Source organism: Pseudophryne corroboree, chromosome 6 (assembly GCF_028390025.1).
Source record: "Pseudophryne corroboree isolate aPseCor3 chromosome 6, aPseCor3.hap2, whole genome shotgun sequence".
Classification (NCBI taxonomy): domain Eukaryota; kingdom Metazoa; phylum Chordata; class Amphibia; order Anura; family Myobatrachidae; genus Pseudophryne; species Pseudophryne corroboree.
The window spans coordinates 497,752,216-497,771,799 of NC_086449.1; the positions used below are offsets into that span (position 1 = coordinate 497,752,216).

The following is a 19,584-nucleotide window of genomic DNA, read 5'->3' on the forward strand; positions in this document are numbered from 1 at the left end:
TAGCAAATACTGTATTTCTAGCCACAATAATGGCGGCAATTTTCATCATTAAATTTACCCGTAAGTTTGTAACAGAATTGTACAAAAATAAAAATACAAAAACAAATCAACATTTACAATCTTTATAATTTACAATGACGTGTTGTAGCCCACAATCATTCTGTTAGTTCAGCTACCAGTGATACTTACATTCTCCTCTGTGTATTCTTCCAATTTCTTCTTTCCACCCATCCCATTTGTCAGAAACTTCTGACTTTCAGCATCTTCCTCATCAACATATTGACTATATGAGGCAACAATAACATGTCATCATATTTACAATGTTAGCATTAAATAAAAAATGTGATTTACTGGTCATGCTTTTTACTTGAATGCAGTAAGTAGGTGTTTATTGTACAAAGGTAACCAGGTAATACTACAACAAAAAAATTATAAAAGCAGTGATCTTTGGGGTTGTGCAGACCTCTAGGTGGTTAGGTGAGTACATGTAAGTAGGCAGTAGGTGCAGTCTGCCTTTTGTGCAGAAAGTGACAGTTCCTCAGACAGTGTCCAACAATGACCCCTGGGAATGACCCTGATAATCTTGAATGCATTTTTCAGTATCATGGTTATGAAACAGACAAGACCATCCTGAAAATCACTCTTGGATTTTAATGTAACTTTTATAGCTATAGTGTAGTTATACTAGAGTGGAATGCACCAACCTTTAAATGCGTCCAAACCTCCGAAAATGGCATTTTCAGAGGTTTGGCCACTTATCGCAAATGCATCAAGCCCCAGTATGCAATACATCCCTGAGCTTGGATGCGGTGGGCAAAACCATCTTTAGATGGCGTTACCCAATAGACATCTATGTGCTTCTTTTACATTTTTTCCCCTGAGAGGGATCCCTCCCAACACCCCTCTTGGCCCGTGCATCAGCCCATTCATGCACAGATTGAACTCTGGGTCATAAACTTGGATGTCCTATCATCACAAAGGACAGCTCTTACCACACGAGCTGTCCTTTGGGATTTACTTCAAGCATATATTGTTAATAAACACTGTTGTGCTTGTGAAGAGTGGTGGGATGCGTCACAAGTGAAATGCCCATAGGGATTGTAGGCTTTGATAAAAGTCTTACAAATAAGGCTATGGGAAGGATATGATTCCAGTAAAGGTATGGCAGTGCACCAACTACTACAATAAATCAGAATGGTTTCTCTAAGCTTCAACTTTAAACCTTCATGTATAGAGAGGAGCTGCATGAACTCAGAATCACTCCATTAACTTGCTTTTAATATAGAATTTTATGACATGCTCTAATGTTAAAATATCATTCTTTAGGTGCTTGACTGCGACATTGACAAACTATATTGTAATAACAGTAGAATACATTATTTTTTAATGTATTTGAGGTCCACTTTATTTTAAAACCCCACCTGCTTATAGTAACTTTCTCACAGTCTATATCTTTGCAATATCCATCTTCAGTGCTCTCTCCACTGTTGCTGTCATCATCAAGATCCGTGTTGACTCTTTGCAGCTCCATGCGGTCCATTTTAAACAGTCAGCAGTCAATGAACAGACTCCCACTTTTTACTTCAGAACAAATACTAGTGTTCTTATTAGGGCTTATCGCACCATTTATTGGCTCCAGCACACTATGTTCTGCAAACAAGACATAAAGAAAGCAATTTCTCAGATGAGTGTTGATTACTAATTGATCTTCCTCTGTGCCGTGAAAATCCTGAAAGCCTTTTCAGCTTATCTACAGTATTATATGAACTGAAATGCAATAGACCAACTAATGAACTACATTGAACTACTGTATATATTTCTTTTGTGTGCGTTAAAAGTTATTTAGCTAACCTGGTTATTTGTAATAGAATTTTGCCATTTAAACTACACACTTGGAATGTTATAATAAAACATGTTCATTTTACTACAGAATACATTAATATAATATTGAAAATATAAAATGATTTGTTTTGCTGTGGGGCTGAGTCAGACACAAAGGGGGGAATTCAAATGTTTGAAAAGTCGGTTGGGTGTTTGTTTTTTCCCTGTCTATTAGATAGGAAAAAACAGACACCCAACTGACTTTTCAAACAGTTGAATATCCCCCAAAGTGACTCTATCTGCGGGCAGCCGTGGAAGCCTGAATTACTGCCATATGCTAATGCATGACTGCATTTAGCTAATGCGAGGATCCGTGTGTATGCCCATTAACTGTCATTAGTAGCAGCACTTGCATTAGTCACACGCTAGGTGCTAGAGATCCATCAGAAGCATGTTTCCTCTCATCGTGCCTGTAACAGAATTGTACATGCCCACCACACTCCCATGTCACTCCCACAAGTCAGGATAGTTCAGTGCGATTGCATACAGTATGTCACCTTAGGTAACCCCCCTCCCAGCACCACCCACTTTTGAAACTCCGGTTTTAGTCTACTGAATAATTTACATTGCCTAAGGTTACTTAAACTGTTTGTGAAGCAAATTCTTTTATCTAGGTTAGAGGTTCTCAAACTCGGTCCTCGGGAGCCCACACAGTGCATGTTTTGCAGGTAACCCAGCAGGTGCACAGGTGTATTATTAATAATTACTCACTGACACATTTTAAAAGGTCCACAGGTGGAGCTAATTATTTAACTTGCGATTCTTTGAGGAGACCTGCAAAACATGCACTGTGTGGGGTCCTGAGGACAGAGTTTGAGAACCTCTGATCTAGGTGGTGCAAAGTGGCAACCAACAATGTATAGTGAATGGGATGGTTTTCAGTGAATCTACGCGTGACAAGGGGATGCAGTCATGTCTCACAGGGGCAAGCCACAAGTCATGGGGGGCTTGGCTTTGTGGCAAGCCCCTGTCTCTCTGTATGCTGGGGTGGCTGAGCAAAGCGCCGAAAGGCATAGATACTCAGCTAGCCCTGTCCCTCTGTGTGCCGTACGGCCAAGAAGAGCTGTTCAGCCAGGCTTTTATGCCAGACCAGCCCATCAGGTCATCAGCCCTTCTGGCATTTGCCAGAAGTGCCAGATGGGCAGTGCTGCTATGGTGGTAGCAGAGCAGGACTATGCTTGAATGACACACCCGCAAAGTGGCTTAAAAAAAATTACCTAAACAATTGTGGCATCTGTATATAGAAATGATTAGCTAAACAGAAATTATACAGTAATTAAATCTGACATAGAAAAACTACTTTTATAACAATCGACGTTCAACCATGTAGACGTTTGTTATAACAATAAAATAGTAAAATGTAACCCTTTGTGCTTTGCCAGCAATGAATATAATAGGTCTAAGTCAGAGATGGACACAGATGTGGCTGCGTAAAGCGAATGTTGCTACAATGACCCTCCCTGGTATACTTCCATGTGTCTGAATGCACAAGGACTCCTTTATGTGTTATCTGCTTGTAAAATCATTTATTCTTCTAATATTCTAGACAAAGACCACAACGTTCATATTTATATCACCTAACTCAATGTTTCCCAAATCCAGACTTCAGGGCACCCTAACAGTGCATGTTTTCCTTATCTCCATGTTGGAGCACAGGTGTATTCATTACTGACTGACACTTTTTCACAGATCCACAATTAGTTCTAATTATTTTGATTCTGTGAGGAGACCTGGAAAACATTCACTTTTAAGGTGCCTTGAGGACTGAATTTGGGAAACACTGGCCTGAGAATGGCATGTACGGCAGAATAGTCTGTGATATATTAATAATACAAATATTAGATGCACAACTTAAATATATATTTTTACACATCTCAAAATCTTTTCTGAATTGCTGATTTTAGAATGTACAGTACAAGTGACATATACAGTAGGGGCATATTTATCCAAAAAAAATGAAGACTAATATTATCTGATTGTTTTCAGACTCTTCATTGGATTAAGCAACTCTTTAATGTATCAAAGGACTTTTAGAGAAGATTTTACACAAATCTCCAAAATGCCCTAAAATTTGCATCTATAACAAACGCTGATCACATTTCCCACACCAGTAACAGAAAATACGTTTGTATACACAAAAAAAGCAAGTATTATTACTTTATCATTTAAAAATTCAGGAATAAGCTACAGTATAGAAAAAATAATGTACAGATGACAGATGTGCGGATTCGGATTTATTCGGTTTTAATCAGATTTCAAAAACGGCATCTTTTTGCCTATCTGGCTGTCACGTGTTTTGAATAACCAATAAGAAAAATTCAGATAAATCTGAACTAGCGGTACTTTAGCCTTAAGAACCGAGTAAATCGGAACCCGCACTTCTCTAATTTTGAATACATAAGATATGAAATAGATCATAGCCTGCATGCAGGCATTTTTAAAGGCAAGTAATGTAGTAGAAAATCATTTTTACACAAGACAACTAAATATATCAAATAATGTAACTGGTTAAAGCTTAAAAGTAAGAAGCTGCTTATCAAAAGTCAGTAAATAAGGTTATAATTTAATTTAGCACCAGGTTTATACAAAAGACCAAAATAAAATCAACACATCTCTTAAAACATACATATGAATTTTGATTATAAAATGTATAAAACAAAATATTTATAAATAATAAGTTAAAATAAAAATCAAAGAAGCATGGAAAATAAACAAAACAGAATTTTACCTTCAAATCCAGTTTGTACACTTTCTAGGTAACTAGTTTAGAAATAGTTTTTTTGGCTGCTTATACTGTACCTATAGAAGAGGTTTCTAGTGTCATTCAGCAGTGTAATACTTAAAGACAAGAGGGAGTGTATGTTCTAGACCAATCAGAAGGGACATATAAGACCAAGCCTATTCAAGTTGCGTCAGATTTTGTAGATAAAACCTGATTACGCCAGCTACTGTGTACTCAATAAATTTGGCATTGTACATCTTCAAAAAAAAACTGGATGGGTCATGAAACAAATATAGATAACCATTAGTTTACTAGACTACATTACATGCCCTTGTTAACCTATACATCTCCTGACAGTATGGGCTAGGAATGTTTGAAGCTTTTACTCTTTACTGTACACCTTGTATGAAGGTTTCAATATATTGTAGACTCACTAGAACATTGAATAGTGATAATGAGGCTTAGAGACGAGGGGGGCAATTCAAAGTTGCATACGCCTGCAATTATACTCGCATTGCATGCATGGAACTAAGCCTCATTCAGATTTCTATGCAAACCTGATTATTTACATACAAATCCGATGGTTTGGGGTCTGCACTTGTGTAGAATGGATCCAGTGCGATCGCTCACAGTACCCCTTAGCTACAGCATGACTATCTTGCTGTGATGTTTGGGGGGCGGAGAGTAGGCAGCTACCAGGACCATTCTACAAATCGTGAGCATGTCAACCCCATTTTGTAGGTATGCTGAGCCCAGGGTCTGCATCGTTGGACGAAGGCATCATGTACTCGGCAAAGAGGGTCCAATTGCCAGTTTGAGAAAGCTCTGCTTACACAGACTGTCCAAGTGCTGTGACCATCACATCCGATTGTCACGATGGTGGTCCATTGCTGCGTATTCAAACACAACATATTGCAGATGCATGCAGGAGGTGTCTATTTCCTATAGACATAAGATAACAGAAAGGGAAATTCTCAGCGCTCCACTTGTAGGTACAGTAATCAATGCAGGATTCAGTGGTGCGTAATAATACACTAAAATCAAACACAAAATACTCCCATGTTCAGATGAAAAGACTATGTTCAACCTTCTGTTAAGAAGAATAGTATAAATCCTTTGCCGGTACAGGACTTCAACAAAAGAGGGGATATTCTGCAACTGGTACACATGAAGAGAGAGGTAAATCACACATAGTGTAAAATCTTTCAGATATTATATGAAAGTGTATATACTGTACAGCTGGTTTATAATGAACCAGTATTCATATGCGTTGGTAATTTCCTAATGATTTTTAGAGGTTCAACATGTGCAATTCACCCGAAAAAAGCTGCTCACTTTTTTTCTTACTTAAAAGTGAGGCGATAAACATATAAAAGGTATCTTTCTGATAAGGTGCTCACATGAATGTTTTCTTCTTTGTTCTATGTAATCTGCATATCAAGGTACCTTTATCGCAGTACCCACTGCTCATCCAATAATACTGACCATCAATGTAATCTCAATGTAATAACAGGCATCCAGTTTTTCATACAGGAAATGTTGATAAGTCTCCATCTCTAAAGGACCACTGGGAGTGATGTAAAAGGTCTTGGGAAAAGTCCCTTGATAAAGAACATCTGGTCGAAACGCGTTGGTGCGGTGCCTGCAGAGAACATCCAGTGACTTTTTGGGAACTTCCATCTCCTGTACCATCTGGTAAGACTTTTTGTATCATTTGGAGAATATCCCCTCTTTTGTTGAAGTCCTGTACCGGTAAATTATTTAAGGGAGAAGTACTACTTATACTATTCTTAACAGAAGGTTGAACTTATTCCTTTCATCTGAACAGGGGAGTATTTTGTGATTGATTTTAGTGTATTATCACGCACCACTGAACCCAGCATTGATTACCTACCAGTCGAGCGCTGATAATTTCCTTTTCTATATTATTAAGTTTATGTCCAGGTGGTGATAGCATCTGGTGATATTTTCTATCTGCTCCTTTCGTGCGCAACGGAGGTACATTATCTTTCTTCTTTCCTAGAGACGCCTCCTGCTTTGAATTTTAGTTGTGTGTTATTGCACAGTCTCTTCCTTGTGCAATAACAACCACATCCGAATCTGGCCCTAAATTAAGACATTTGCGCACACATTATGCTTTAATGTACGGCTCTATGCTACCCTCTCCATATGATTGCTTTCATAGCCGTTATCATTATTAGTGCACACTTATACCAGATCTAAGCTTGGTGTAAGCGATATCTCTGAAATCACCCTGTAGATGTACAGCTCAGTATAGCCTGCAATTCATGCACTCAATACACCTCAGTGTGTGAGACTTGTTACTACCCAGTTACGCCCATAAAGCTACAGGTGGAAAATGAGCATAACACAGAAGCAGCCAAAGCTGCGTGGGCTCGGGTGTAAATCATAAACACCTTTTTCAGTTTAACTTGCATAGAAACAAATTCCGTAGTCTGACAGTTGTTTTGTAGGAATAAATAAAACTATCGTGCATACTGTGTATACTGTAAAGGAGGTTAAAAGTTTAAAGTCCTCTTACTGATAGAAGATAAGTAGATAACTTTAGAACTGAAGAAACTATAAAGCTTTAGTAGCTGAGAAAATATTTGCAATGAAATATTGGTAAGCATAACAGATGTAAACAGCTTGTGATTTGTTGTGAGACCTAAGTGCATAAAAATGTGCTTATAAAACATCTGGCAGAGGGTTGGTCCTTGAGCAGAATAAACTGGGATATTATCCATAAAGCCTAAACACACACACCTGTGCATCTGGTGCTCCAGAGGAACCCTCCATCATGTGAAATGTGCATTGAAAAACAAAGGGAAGAAGCAATGCTTCCAGAAATAATGGGCTCTGTGTCAGACTAGGTTCATCACAGGTAATGAAAGAGCTGAGCAAGTGTCTGTGACTTAATGCTGTGGGATTGCGTCATAGTTATTTGCCTATAACAAACAAAATCTAAAAATATCATGCACAACTGTGTTCTGATTACAACAATGTAATAATCCTTGGAAAAAGAAAATGATCTTAGTAATAAAATGTCCTTCGCCTAAATAGCAACGTAAACCTACTGTAGTGCATAATCTTGTATCAACACTTTTATACTGTACATAGCGCAGTGCCGCAACTAGACATTTTAGCGCTGTGTGCAAGAAACACCATTGGCGCCCCCCTTTACGTAAAATAGGGGCAGTGCGCACCGTAGGTGCACAGAAAAATATATAGGGGCGTGGCTTCATGGGGGAAGGGGTGTGGCCACAACATAATACCAATTCATATTACGGTGCACAGTAGTCTCCATTATTCAAATTACGCCAACACAGTAGCACCACTACACCAGGTAGAGCCCCTTTTACACATTACGGCAGACAGAGTCCACCTTTTACACATTACGGCAGACAGCGTCCCCTTTTTATACATTACAGCAGACAGCGTCCCCCTTTTTACACACTACGGCAGACAGAGTCTACCTTTTACACATTACGGCAGACAGAGTCCCCTTTTTTACACATTACGGCAGACAGTCCATCTTTTTACATATTACGGCAGACAGCATCCCCTTTATACACATTACGGCATACAGAATCCCCCTTTTTATACATTACGGCAGACAGAGTCCACCTTTTACACATTACGGCAGACAGCGTCCCCTTTTTACATATGACAGACAGTCACCCTTTTTACACATTACAGCAGACAGCGTCCCCTTATTTACACATTATGGCAGACAGTCCCCCTTTTTACACATTACGGCAGAGTCCCCTTTTTTACACATTACGGCAGACAGCATCCCCTTTTTTACACATTACGGCAGACAGCGTCCCCTTTTTTACACATTACGGCAGACAGCGTTCCCTTTTTACACATTTCGGCAGACAGAGTCCCCCTTTTTACACATTACGGCAGCCAGTCCCAATTTTTACACATTACGGCAGACAGCGTCTACCTTTTACACATTATGGCAGACAGCATCCCCTTTTTACACATTACGGCAGACAGCGTCCCCTTTTTTACACATTACGGCAGACAGTGTTCCCTTTTTACACATTTCGGCAGACAGAGTTCCCCTTTTTACACATTACGGCAGCCAGTCCCCATTTTTACACATTACGGCAGTCAGTCCCCCTTACACATTACGGCAGATAGTCCCACTTTTTACACATTACGGTAGCCAGTCCCCCTTTTTACACATTACGGCAGACAGTCCCCCTTTGTACACATTACGGCAGACAGACAGAATAGATGGTGGTGGAGCCGCTGTAGCTGTCCCTCTCCTTCCACATTGGCTGGCCGCCGCTGCTGTGAATGCTGGGATGAGGGAAGCGCATTCCAGCATTCATAGTGGTGACAGCCAGCCTATGTGGAAGGAGAGGGACAGCTGCAGCGCTGCCGCCACCAATTAAAGTGCACTGCTGCGGCTCCCTCCTCCCCCTCCTCCTCCTTCTTCTTCCCTGCCTCCAGCGCTGCTCCTCTCCTCTCAGGCAGCTTGTAGTGAGTCAGTTTCACTCATTACAATGCCGCTGACTAAAGCCATATGGATGAGGCCAGTTGCGCCCTCAGGGCGACTGCGCTGTATGCCAGGCACACCTGGCACACACGTAGTTACAGCTCTGACATAGCGCCTGTTTTATACATTTTGGGAAATCAGATTGCAAACTGAGATGTCACTAATGAGAGTCATAGATGTACACTAATGCATTAGCAGCTGTGATCCCATACATAGCGGGTGTACGAAACTATGCTGATGCTGTGGCCATCTGGGGAAGTATTAAGATGCACACTGGCGGCATCGCAAATCCAAGTAACTGCATACAAATAAGCATAAAATGGTCTCAGATCCTTCCATAACAGACTCCCTGAGTAACACTATGGTTGTGCAGAATGGCTGCGGAACTGAGATGCTGGCACCATTTTTTGTGCCTATGGGATCATAGATGTAGGCAGACATGTCTCGAAAGCGGTTGCAACATGCCTGCATTTTTGCCAACATTTATTCATTATAAGGGTAACGCAGGAGATATCATAGATGTACACACAAAGTTGTAAGAATCAGAAGATGGGTGCTACTCTGCCCCAGCACCATATGCATCTGGTATTTATCATGTACCCTTAGATGTAGCATTTGTTATGCTAATGAAATACCCATTCACTATTAGGTTCAAATATTATATAAAAACTAGGTGATTCATCGCACCCTACGGGTGCTCTTCACACCGTCGTAAGGGGCTACGCCCCCTTAACCCTTGTACGCCCTTGTGGCGTGCAATATTTGTATTATATGGAGCATTACCTCCAATCATAATTGTGTGAGTGGTTAAATATTGCACAGACAAAGGTCGTGCGATGGTTAAGGGGTAGTAGCCCCTTGCAACGGCGTGAACAGTGCACGCAGGGCCTGCTGAATCACCTAGTAGGTGCTGTGGTAGGGGGAGTGGCGGGTGCAGGGGAGACGCGGATGGAGGAAAGGGATCTGGGGGTTGCGGTGGTGGCGCGGGTGGGGGAGGGGCTGGTACGGTGGTGCCACGGGTGGGGGAGGGTGTCTGGGGCCACTGTGGGTGGGGAAGGATCAGTTGCGGGGGTGCCGTGGGTGGGGGAGGGGTGGGTGCGGTGGTGCCGCAGATGGGGGAGGGTCGGGTGCAGGGGTGCTGCGGGTGGGGGAGGGGGTCCGGAGCCACCATAGAAGGTGGAGGGAGGTGCGTGGGGGTGCAGTGGATGGGGCCCGGAGGTACTGCGAGTGGGGGAGAGGCGGATAATGCTTCTCCTGCTTCTCCTCCTGGAAGCAGCAAAGCTGATGTCCTCCCTTTGGCAGTTGCTCTCCCAGAAACTCGCACAGCAGCCAAGCAGCCAGTCACTATTGTTAGCGCCGGTGTCCCAACGCTTCGCATTACAGGGAAGAAGATACACTCAATAAACTACAGCTCCCAACAGGCCTTAGCACCAGAATGCTTTGGCGCTAAGGGCTGCTGGGAGCTGTAGTTTATTTAGCGCGTCTACTTCCCTGTAATGTGGCGCGTTGGGACACCGGTGCTAACAATAGTGACTGGCTGGTAGAACTGACTGACTCGCTGAATCAATGTAAAAGGTGAGAGTGCTGTGCAGTGTCAGTGACACTGCATACCCACTGCACTGCACAGCACTGTCACCTTTTACATTGATTCAGCGTCCAGACATTACCCTCCGCGATATCACCCACTCTATCCGTTACATTAGCCATCTCGGGGCTTCCAGGCCGGCAGCCCAGGTGCTGTGTTGCGGAGTTGGGCCTCTGGGGATCTGGGTGCGGCTATGGCGAGGAGGCACTTCTGTGACATCAAGCGCAGAGGAGGCTCCGGGGCTCAGAGAGTATGCAGCGCAGGGAGGGCTATGAAAGCCTTCTGCTGCGCCGCTTTCATACACATCTATGCCAGTGGCCGCAGCAGCTTTTGTTCCACCTGCGCCGCGGCTAGGGAGTAGGGATTGTTGATGCCAAAGGGGACAGGCGGACTGGCATCAGGACATAGGACGCTGCAGTAAAATAATTTTGTTCCCCCTATCTACAGCGCAGAGACTTGCTGCAGATGCAATGGCCTACCCTCCATGTACGTTTTTGGCAAGTACAGTACCTTTTTTTATGGTCTGTACCGATTTTTGGTTTTCCAAACTTCCATTGACAGTATAGGAAAAGGGGAGTGGCCACTCCACATTACCTTTGGCCACGCCTCCTTTTCAAATTTATTCCAATTTTTATGTATAAATTGTTGTAGGGTATGTTGCTGTAGATGCAGGGTGCCTATTTTGTGGTCTGGACCTGGAGCTGCAGGTCCATCAGCCCCATTGTTAATCGTGCTCTGGGAACACACAGCAGCCAAAGGGCAGAGCCTCCCATTGGATGAAACCTGTGTGAGAGGGCGTTTCTCGTAGAGATGAGCGCCTGAAATTTTTCGGGTTTTGTGTTTTGGTTTTGGGTTCGGTTCCGCGGCCGTGTTTTGGGTTCGAACGCGTTTTGGCAAAACCTCACCGAATTTTTTTTGTCGGATTCGGGTGTGTTTTGGATTCGGGTGTTTTTTTCAAAAAACACTAAAAAACAGCTTAAATCATAGAATTTGGGGGTCATTTTGATCCCAAAGTATTATTAACCTCAAAAACCATAATTTACACTCATTTTCAGTCTATTCTGAATACCTCACACCTCACAATATTATTTTTAGTCCTAAAATTTGCACCGAGGTCGCTGTGTGAGTAAGATAAGCGACCCTAGTGGCCGACACAAACACCGGGCCCATCTAGGAGTGGCACTGCAGTGTCACGCAGGATGTCCCTTCCAAAAAACCCTCCCCAAACAGCACATGACGCAAAGAAAAAAAGAGGCGCAATGAGGTAGCTGTGTGAGTAAGATTAGCGACCCTAGTGGCCGACACAAACACCGGGCCCATCTAGGAGTGGCACTGCAGTGTCACGCAGGATGGCCCTTCCAAAAAACCCTCCCCAAACAGCACATGACGCAAAGAAAAAAAGAGGCGCAATGAGGTAGCTGTGTGAGTAAGATTAGCGACCCTAGTGGCCGACACAAACACCGGGCCCATCTAGGAGTGGCACTGCAGTGTCATGCAGGATGTCCCTTCCAAAAAACCCTCCCCAAACAGCACATGACGCAAAGAAAAAAAGAGGCGCAATGAGGTAGCTGTGTGAGTAAGATTAGCGACCCTAGTGGCCGACACAAACACCGGGCCCATCTAGGAGTGGCACTGCAGTGTCACGCAGGATGTCCCTTCCAAAAAACCCTCCCCAAACAGCACATGACGCAAAGAAAAAAAGAGGCGCAATGAGGTAGCTGACTGTGTGAGTAAGATTAGCGACCCTAGTGGCCGACACAAACACCGGGCCCATCTAGGAGTGGCACTGCAGTGTCACGCAGGATGTCCCTTCCAAAAAACCCTCCCCAATCAGCACATGATGCAAAGAAAAAGAAAAGAAAAAAGAGGTGCAAGATGGAATTGTCCTTGGGCCCTCCCACCCACCCTTATGTTGTATAAACAAAACAGGACATGCACACTTTAACCAACCCATCATTTCAGTGACAGGGTCTGCCACACGACTGTGACTGATATGACGGGTTGGTTTGGACCCCCCCCAAAAAAGAAGCAATTAATCTCTCCTTGCACAAACTGGCTCTACAGAGGCAAGATGTCCACCTCATCTTCACCCTCCGATATATCACCGTGTACATCCCCCTCCTCACAGATTATCAATTCGTCCCCACTGGAATCCACCATCTCAGCTCCCTGTGTACTTTGTGGAGGCAATTGCTGCTGGTCAATGTCTCCGCGGAGGAATTGATTATAATTAATTTTAATGAACATCATCTTCTCCACATTTTCTGGATGTAACCTCGTACGCCGATTGCTGACAAGGTGAGCGGCGGCACTAAACACTCTTTCGGAGTACACACTTGTGGGAGGGCAACTTAGGTAGAATAAAGCCAGTTTGTGCAAGGGCCTCCAAATTGCCTCTTTTTCCTGCCAGTATAAGTACGGACTGTGTGACGTGCCTACTTGGATGCGGTCACTCATATAATCCTCCACCATTCTATCAATGTTGAGAGAATCATATGCAGTGACAGTAGACGACATGTCCGTAATCGTTGTCAGGTCCTTCAGTCCGGACCAGATGTCAGCATCAGCAGTCGCTCCAGACTGCCCTGCATCACCGCCAGCGGGTGGGCTCGGAATTCTGAGCCTTTTCCTCGCACCCCCAGTTGCGGGAGAATGTGAAGGAGGAGATGTTGACAGGTCGCGTTCCGCTTGACTTGACAATTTTGTCACCAGCAGATCTTTCAACCCCAGCAGACTTGTGTCTGCCGGAAAGAGAGATCCAAGGTAGGCTTTAAATCTAGGATCGAGCACGGTGGCCAAAATGTAGTGCTCTGATTTCAACAGATTGACCACCCGTGAATCCTTGTTAAGCGAATTAAGGGCTGCATCCACAAGTCCCACATGCCTAGCGGAATCGCTCCCTTTTAGCTCCTTCTTCAATGCCTCCAGCTTCTTCTGCAAAAGCCTGATGAGGGGAATGACCTGACTCAGGCTGGCAGTGTCTGAACTGACTTCACGTGTGGCAAGTTCAAAGGGCATCAGAACCTTGCACAACGTTGAAATCATTCTCCACTGCACTTGAGACAGGTGCATTCCACCTCCTATATCGTGCTCAATTGTATAGGCTTGAATGGCCTTTTGCTGCTCCTCCAACCTCTGAAGCATATAGAGGGTTGAATTCCACCTCGTTACCACTTCTTGCTTCAGATGATGGCAGGGCAGGTTCAGTAGTTTTTGGTGGTGCTCCAGTCTTCTGTACGTGGTGCCTGTACGCCGAAAGTGTCCCGCAATTTTTCTGGCCACCGACAGCATCTCTTGCACGCCCCTGTCGTTTTTTTTAAAATTCTGCACCACCAAATTCAAGGTATGTGCAAAACATGGGACGTGCTGGAATTTGCCCATATTTAATGCACACACAATATTGCTGGCGTTGTCCGATGCCACAAATCCACAGGAGAGTCCAATTGGGGTAAGCCATTCCGCGATGATCTTCCTCAGTTGCCGTAAGAGGTTTTCAGCTGTGTGCGTATTCTGGAAAGCGGTGATACAAAGCGTAGCCTGCCTAGGAAAGAGTTGGCGTTTGCGAGATGCTGCTACTGGTGCCGCCGCTGCTGTTCTTGCGGCGGGAGTCCATACATCTACCCAGTGGGCTGTCACAGTCATATAGTCCTGACCCTGCCCTGCTCCACTTGTCCACATGTCCGTGGTTAAGTGGACATTGGGTACAACTACATTTTTTAGGACACTGGTGAGTCTTTTTCTGACGTCCGTGTACATTCTCGGTATCGCCTGCCTAGAGAAGTGGAACCTAGATGGTATTTGGTAACGGGGGCACACTGCCTCAATAAATTGTCTAGTTCCCTGTGAACTAACGGCGGATACCGGACGCACGTCTAACACCAACATAGTTGTCAAGGCCTCAGTTATCCGCTTTGCAGTAGGATGACTGCTGTGATATTTCATCTTCCTCGCAAAGGACTGTTGAACAGTCAATTGCTTACTGGAAGTAGTACAAGTGGGCTTACGACTTCCCCTCTGGGATGACCATCGACTCCCAGCGGCAACAACAGCAGCGCCAGCAGCAGTAGGCGTTACACGCAAGGATGCATCGGAGGAATCCCAGGCAGGAGAGGACTCGTCAGAATTGCCAGTGACATGGCCTGCAGGACTATTGGCATTCCTGGGGAAGGAGGAAATTGACACTGAGGGAGTTGGTGGGGTGGTTTGCGTGAGCTTGGTTACAAGAGGAAGGGATTTACTGGTCAGTGGACTGCTTCCGCTGTCACCCAAAGTTTTTGAACTTGTCACTGACTTATTATGAATGCGCTGCAGGTGACGTATAAGGGAGGATGTTCCGAGGTGGTTAACGTCCTTACCCCTACTTATTACAGCTTGACAAAGGGAACACACGGCTTGACACCTGTTGTCCGCATTTCTGGTGAAATACCTCCACACCGAAGAGCTGATTTTTTTGGTATTTTCACCTGGCATGTCAACGGCCATATTCCTCCCACGGACAACAGGTGTCTCCCCGGGTGCCTGACTTAAACAAACCACCTCACCATCAGAATCCTCCTGGTCAATTTCCTCCCCAGCGCCAGCAACACCCATATCCTCCTCATCCTGGTGTACTTCAACACTGACATCTTCAATCTGACTATCAGGAACTGGACTGCGGGTGCTCCTTCCAGCACTTGCAGGGGGCGTGCAAATGGTGGAAGGCGCATGCTCTTCACGTCCAGTGTTGGGAAGGTCAGGCATCGCAACCGACACAATTGGACTCTCCTTGTGGATTTGGGATTTCGAAGAATGCACAGTTCTTTGCTGTGCTGCTTTTGCCAGCTTGAGTCTTTTCATTTTTCTAGCGAGAGGCTGAGTGCTTCCATCCTCATGTGAAGCTGAACCACTAGCCATGAACATAGGCCAGGGCCTCAGCCGTTCCTTGCCACTCCGTGTGGTAAATGGCATATTGGCAAGTTTACGCTTCTCCTCCGACAATTTTATTTTAGGTTTTGGAGTCCTTTTTTTACTGATATTTGGTGTTTTGGATTTGACATGCTCTGTACTATGACATTGGGCATCGGCCTTGGCAGACGACGTTGCTGGCATTTCATCGTCTCGGCCATGACTAGTGGCAGCAGCTTCAGCACGAGGTGGAAGTGGATCTTGATCTTTCCCTAATTTTGGAACCTCAACATTTTTGTTCTCCATATTTTATTAGGCACAACTAAAAGGCACCTCAGGTAAACAATGGAGATGGATGGATTGGTTACTAGTATACAATTATGGACGGGCTGCCGAGTGCCGACACAGAGGTAGCCACAGCCGTGAACTACCGCACTGTACTGTGTCTGCTGCTAATATATAGACTGGTTGATAAAGAGATAGTATACTCGTAACTAGTATGTATGTATAAAGAAAGAAAAAAAAACCACGGTTAGGTGGTATATACAATTATGGACGGGCTGCCGAGTGCCGACACAGAGGTAGCCACAGCCGTGAACTACCGCACTGTACTGTGTCTGCTGCTAATATAGACTGGTTGATAAAGAGATAGTATACTCGTAACTAGTATGTATGTATAAAGAAAGAAAAAAAAAACACGGTTAGGTGGTATATACAATTATGGACGGGCTGCCGAGTGCCGACACAGAGGTAGCCACAGCCGTGAACTACCGCACTGTACTGTGTCTGCTGCTAATATAGACTGGTTGATAAAGAGATAGTATACTCGTAACTAGTATGACTATAAAGAAAGAAAAAAAAACCACGGTTAGGTGGTATATACAATTATGGACGGGCTGCCGAGTGCCGACACAGAGGTAGCCACAGCCGTGAACTACCGCACTGTACTGTGTCTGCTGCTAATATATAGACTGGTTGATAAAGAGATAGTATACTCGTAACTAGTATGTATGTATAAAGAAAGAAAAAAAAACCACGGTTAGGTGGTATATACAATTATGGACGGGCTGCCGAGTGCCGACACAGAGGTAGCCACAGCCGTGAACTACCGCACTGTACTGTGTCTGCTGCTAATATAGACTGGTTGATAAAGAGATAGTATACTCGTAACTAGTATGTATGTATAAAGAAAGAAAAAAAAACCACGGTTAGGTGGTATATACAATTATGGACGGGCTGCCGAGTGCCGACACAGAGGTAGCCACAGCCGTGAACTACCGCACTGTACTGTGTCTGCTGCTAATATAGACTGGTTGATAAAGAGATAGTATACTCGTAACTAGTATGTATGTATAAAGAAAGAAAAAAAAACCACGGTTAGGTGGTATATACAATTATGGACGGGCTGCCGAGTGCCGACACAGAGGTAGCCACAGCCGTGAACTACCGCACTGTACTGTGTCTGCTGCTAATATATAGACTGGTTGATAAAGAGATAGTATACTCGTAACTAGTATGTATGTATAAAGAAAGAAAAAAAAAACACGGTTAGGTGGTATATACAATTATGGACGGGCTGCCGAGTGCCGACACAGAGGTAGCCACAGCCGTGAACTACCGCACTGTACTGTGTCTGCTGCTAATATAGACTGGTTGATAAAGAGATAGTATACTCGTAACTAGTATGTATGTATAAAGAAAGAAAAAAAAACCACGGTTAGGTGGTATATACAATTATGGACGGGCTGCCGAGTGCCGACACAGAGGTAGCCACAGCCGTGAACTACCGCACTGTACTGTGTCTGCTGCTAATATAGACTGGTTGATAAAGAGATAGTATACTCGTAACTAGTATGACTATAAAGAAAGAAAAAAAAACCACGGTTAGGTGGTATATACAATTATGGACGGGCTGCCGAGTGCCGACACAGAGGTAGCCACAGCCGTGAACTACCGCACTGTACTGTGTCTGCTGCTAATATATAGACTGGTTGATAAAGAGATAGTATACTCGTAACTAGTATGTATGTATAAAGAAAGAAAAAAAAACCACGGTTAGGTGGTATATACAATTATGGACGGGCTGCCGAGTGCCGACACAGAGGTAGCCACAGCCGTGAACTACCGCACTGTACTGTGTCTGCTGCTAATATAGACTGGTTGATAAAGAGATAGTATACTACTAATATATATACTGGTGGTCAGGTCACTGGTCACTAGTCACACTGGCAGTGGCACTCCTGCAGCAAAAGTGTGCACTGTTTAATTTTAATATAATATTATGTACTCCTGGCTCCTGCTATAACCTATAACTGGCACTGCAGTAGTTCTCCCCAGTCTCCCCAACAATTATAAGCTGTGTGAGCTGAGCAGTCAGACAGATATATAATATATATAGATGATGCAGCACACTGGCCTGAGCCTGAGCAGTGCACACAGATATGGTATGTGACTGACTGAGTCACTGTGTGTATCGCTTTTTTCAGGCAGAGAACGGATATATTAAATAAACTGCACTGTGTGTCTGGTGGTCACTCACTATATAATATATTATGTACTCCTGGCTCCTGCTATAACCTATAACTGGCACTGCAGTAGTGCTCCCCAGTCTCCCCCACAATTATAAGCTGTGTGAGCTGAGCAGTCAGACAGATATATATAATATTATATATAGATAATAGATGATGCAGCACACTGGCCTGAGCCTGAGCAGTGCACACAGATATGGTATGTGACTGAGTCACTGTGTGCTGTGTATCGCTTTTTTCAGGCAGAGAACGGATTATAAAGTAAACTGCACTGTCCTCACTAGTAAACTCTCTCCACTCAGTCTCTACACTTCTACAGTAACAGTACTCCTCCTAGTCAGCTCCAGTAAATCTCTCTCAGTCTCTTATAATCTAAATGGAGAGGACGCCAGCCACGTCCTCTCCCTATCAATCTCAATGCACGTGTGAAAATGGCGGCGACGCGCGGCTCCTTATATAGAATCCGAGTCTCGCGATAGAATCCGAGCCTCGCGAGAATCCGACAGCGTCAGGATGACGTTCGGGCGCGCTCGGGTTAACCGAGCAAGGCGGGAAGATCCGAGTCGCTCGGACCCGTGAAAAAAAACATGAAGTTCTGGCGGGTTCGGATTCAGAGAAACCGAACCCGCTCATCTCTAGTTTCTCGCCCAATCAGCTGTGGACTGGGTGTGATAGACCTGTTGCTAACCCGATGAGAGCTCCTAGCCACGCCCAATGTTAGACACAAAGTCACAGAGTCACAGATCTTAGCTATTATATAGGAGATTAGTTTGGTTTCATTTTCTTGAAACATGTTTCATTATACAGTACTGTGTTTCGCTTAGTGAAAATTAGTGATGAGCGGGTTTGGATCCTCTACCTACCTCTGTGTCGTCAAGTATACTATCCATCCATACCTGTGGTGCATTTCAGTTTTGGACAGTTTGCTGACCACCAGTATATAATATATAGCAGTACGGTACAGAAGGCCAATGCTCTACCTACCTCTGTGTCGTCAAGTATACTATCCATCCATACCTGTGGTGCATTTCAGTTTTGCACAGTTTGCTGACCACCAGTATATAATATATAGCAGTACGGTACAGAAGGCCAATGCTCTACCTACCTCTGTGTCGTCAAGTATACTATCCATCCATACCTGTGGTGCTTTTCAGTTTTGCACAGTTTGCTGACCACCAGTATATAATATATAGCAGTACGGTACAGTAGGCCACTGCTCTACCTACCTCTGTGTCGTCAAGTATACTATCCATCCATACCTGTGGTGCTTTTCAGTTTTGCAGTTTGCTGACCACCAGTATATAATATATAGCAGTACGGTACAGTAGGCCACTGCTCTACCTACCTCTGTGTCGTCAAGTATACTATCCATCCATACCTGTGGTGCATTTCAGTTTTGGACAGTTTGCTGACCACCAGTATATAATATATAGCAGTACGGTACAGTAGGCCACTGCTCTACCTACCTCTG

The 19,584-nt window shown here is 44.1% G+C and overlaps 1 protein-coding gene across 2 annotated transcripts in view; it reads right to left on the reverse strand.

Moving 5' to 3' along the window:
- The window catches only part of SLC38A4 (solute carrier family 38 member 4), a 209,152-nt gene that overhangs the window by 85,095 nt on the left and 104,473 nt on the right, over nucleotides 1-19,584 (reverse strand). Inside the window, exons 1-3 of one of the 2 annotated variants that reach the window (XM_063927358.1) lie at nucleotides 4,610-4,693; nucleotides 1,422-1,650; nucleotides 190-283 (exon numbers count right to left, since the gene is read on the reverse strand). In XM_063927358.1, coding sequence (XP_063783428.1) covers nucleotides 190-283; nucleotides 1,422-1,540 — 213 coding nt within the window. In that variant the 5' untranslated portion in view covers nucleotides 1,541-1,650; nucleotides 4,610-4,693. Of the gene's footprint in view, nucleotides 1-189; nucleotides 284-1,421; nucleotides 1,651-4,609; nucleotides 4,694-19,584 lie in introns of those variants that run through there. The other variant, XM_063927359.1, reaches the window with a different exon arrangement.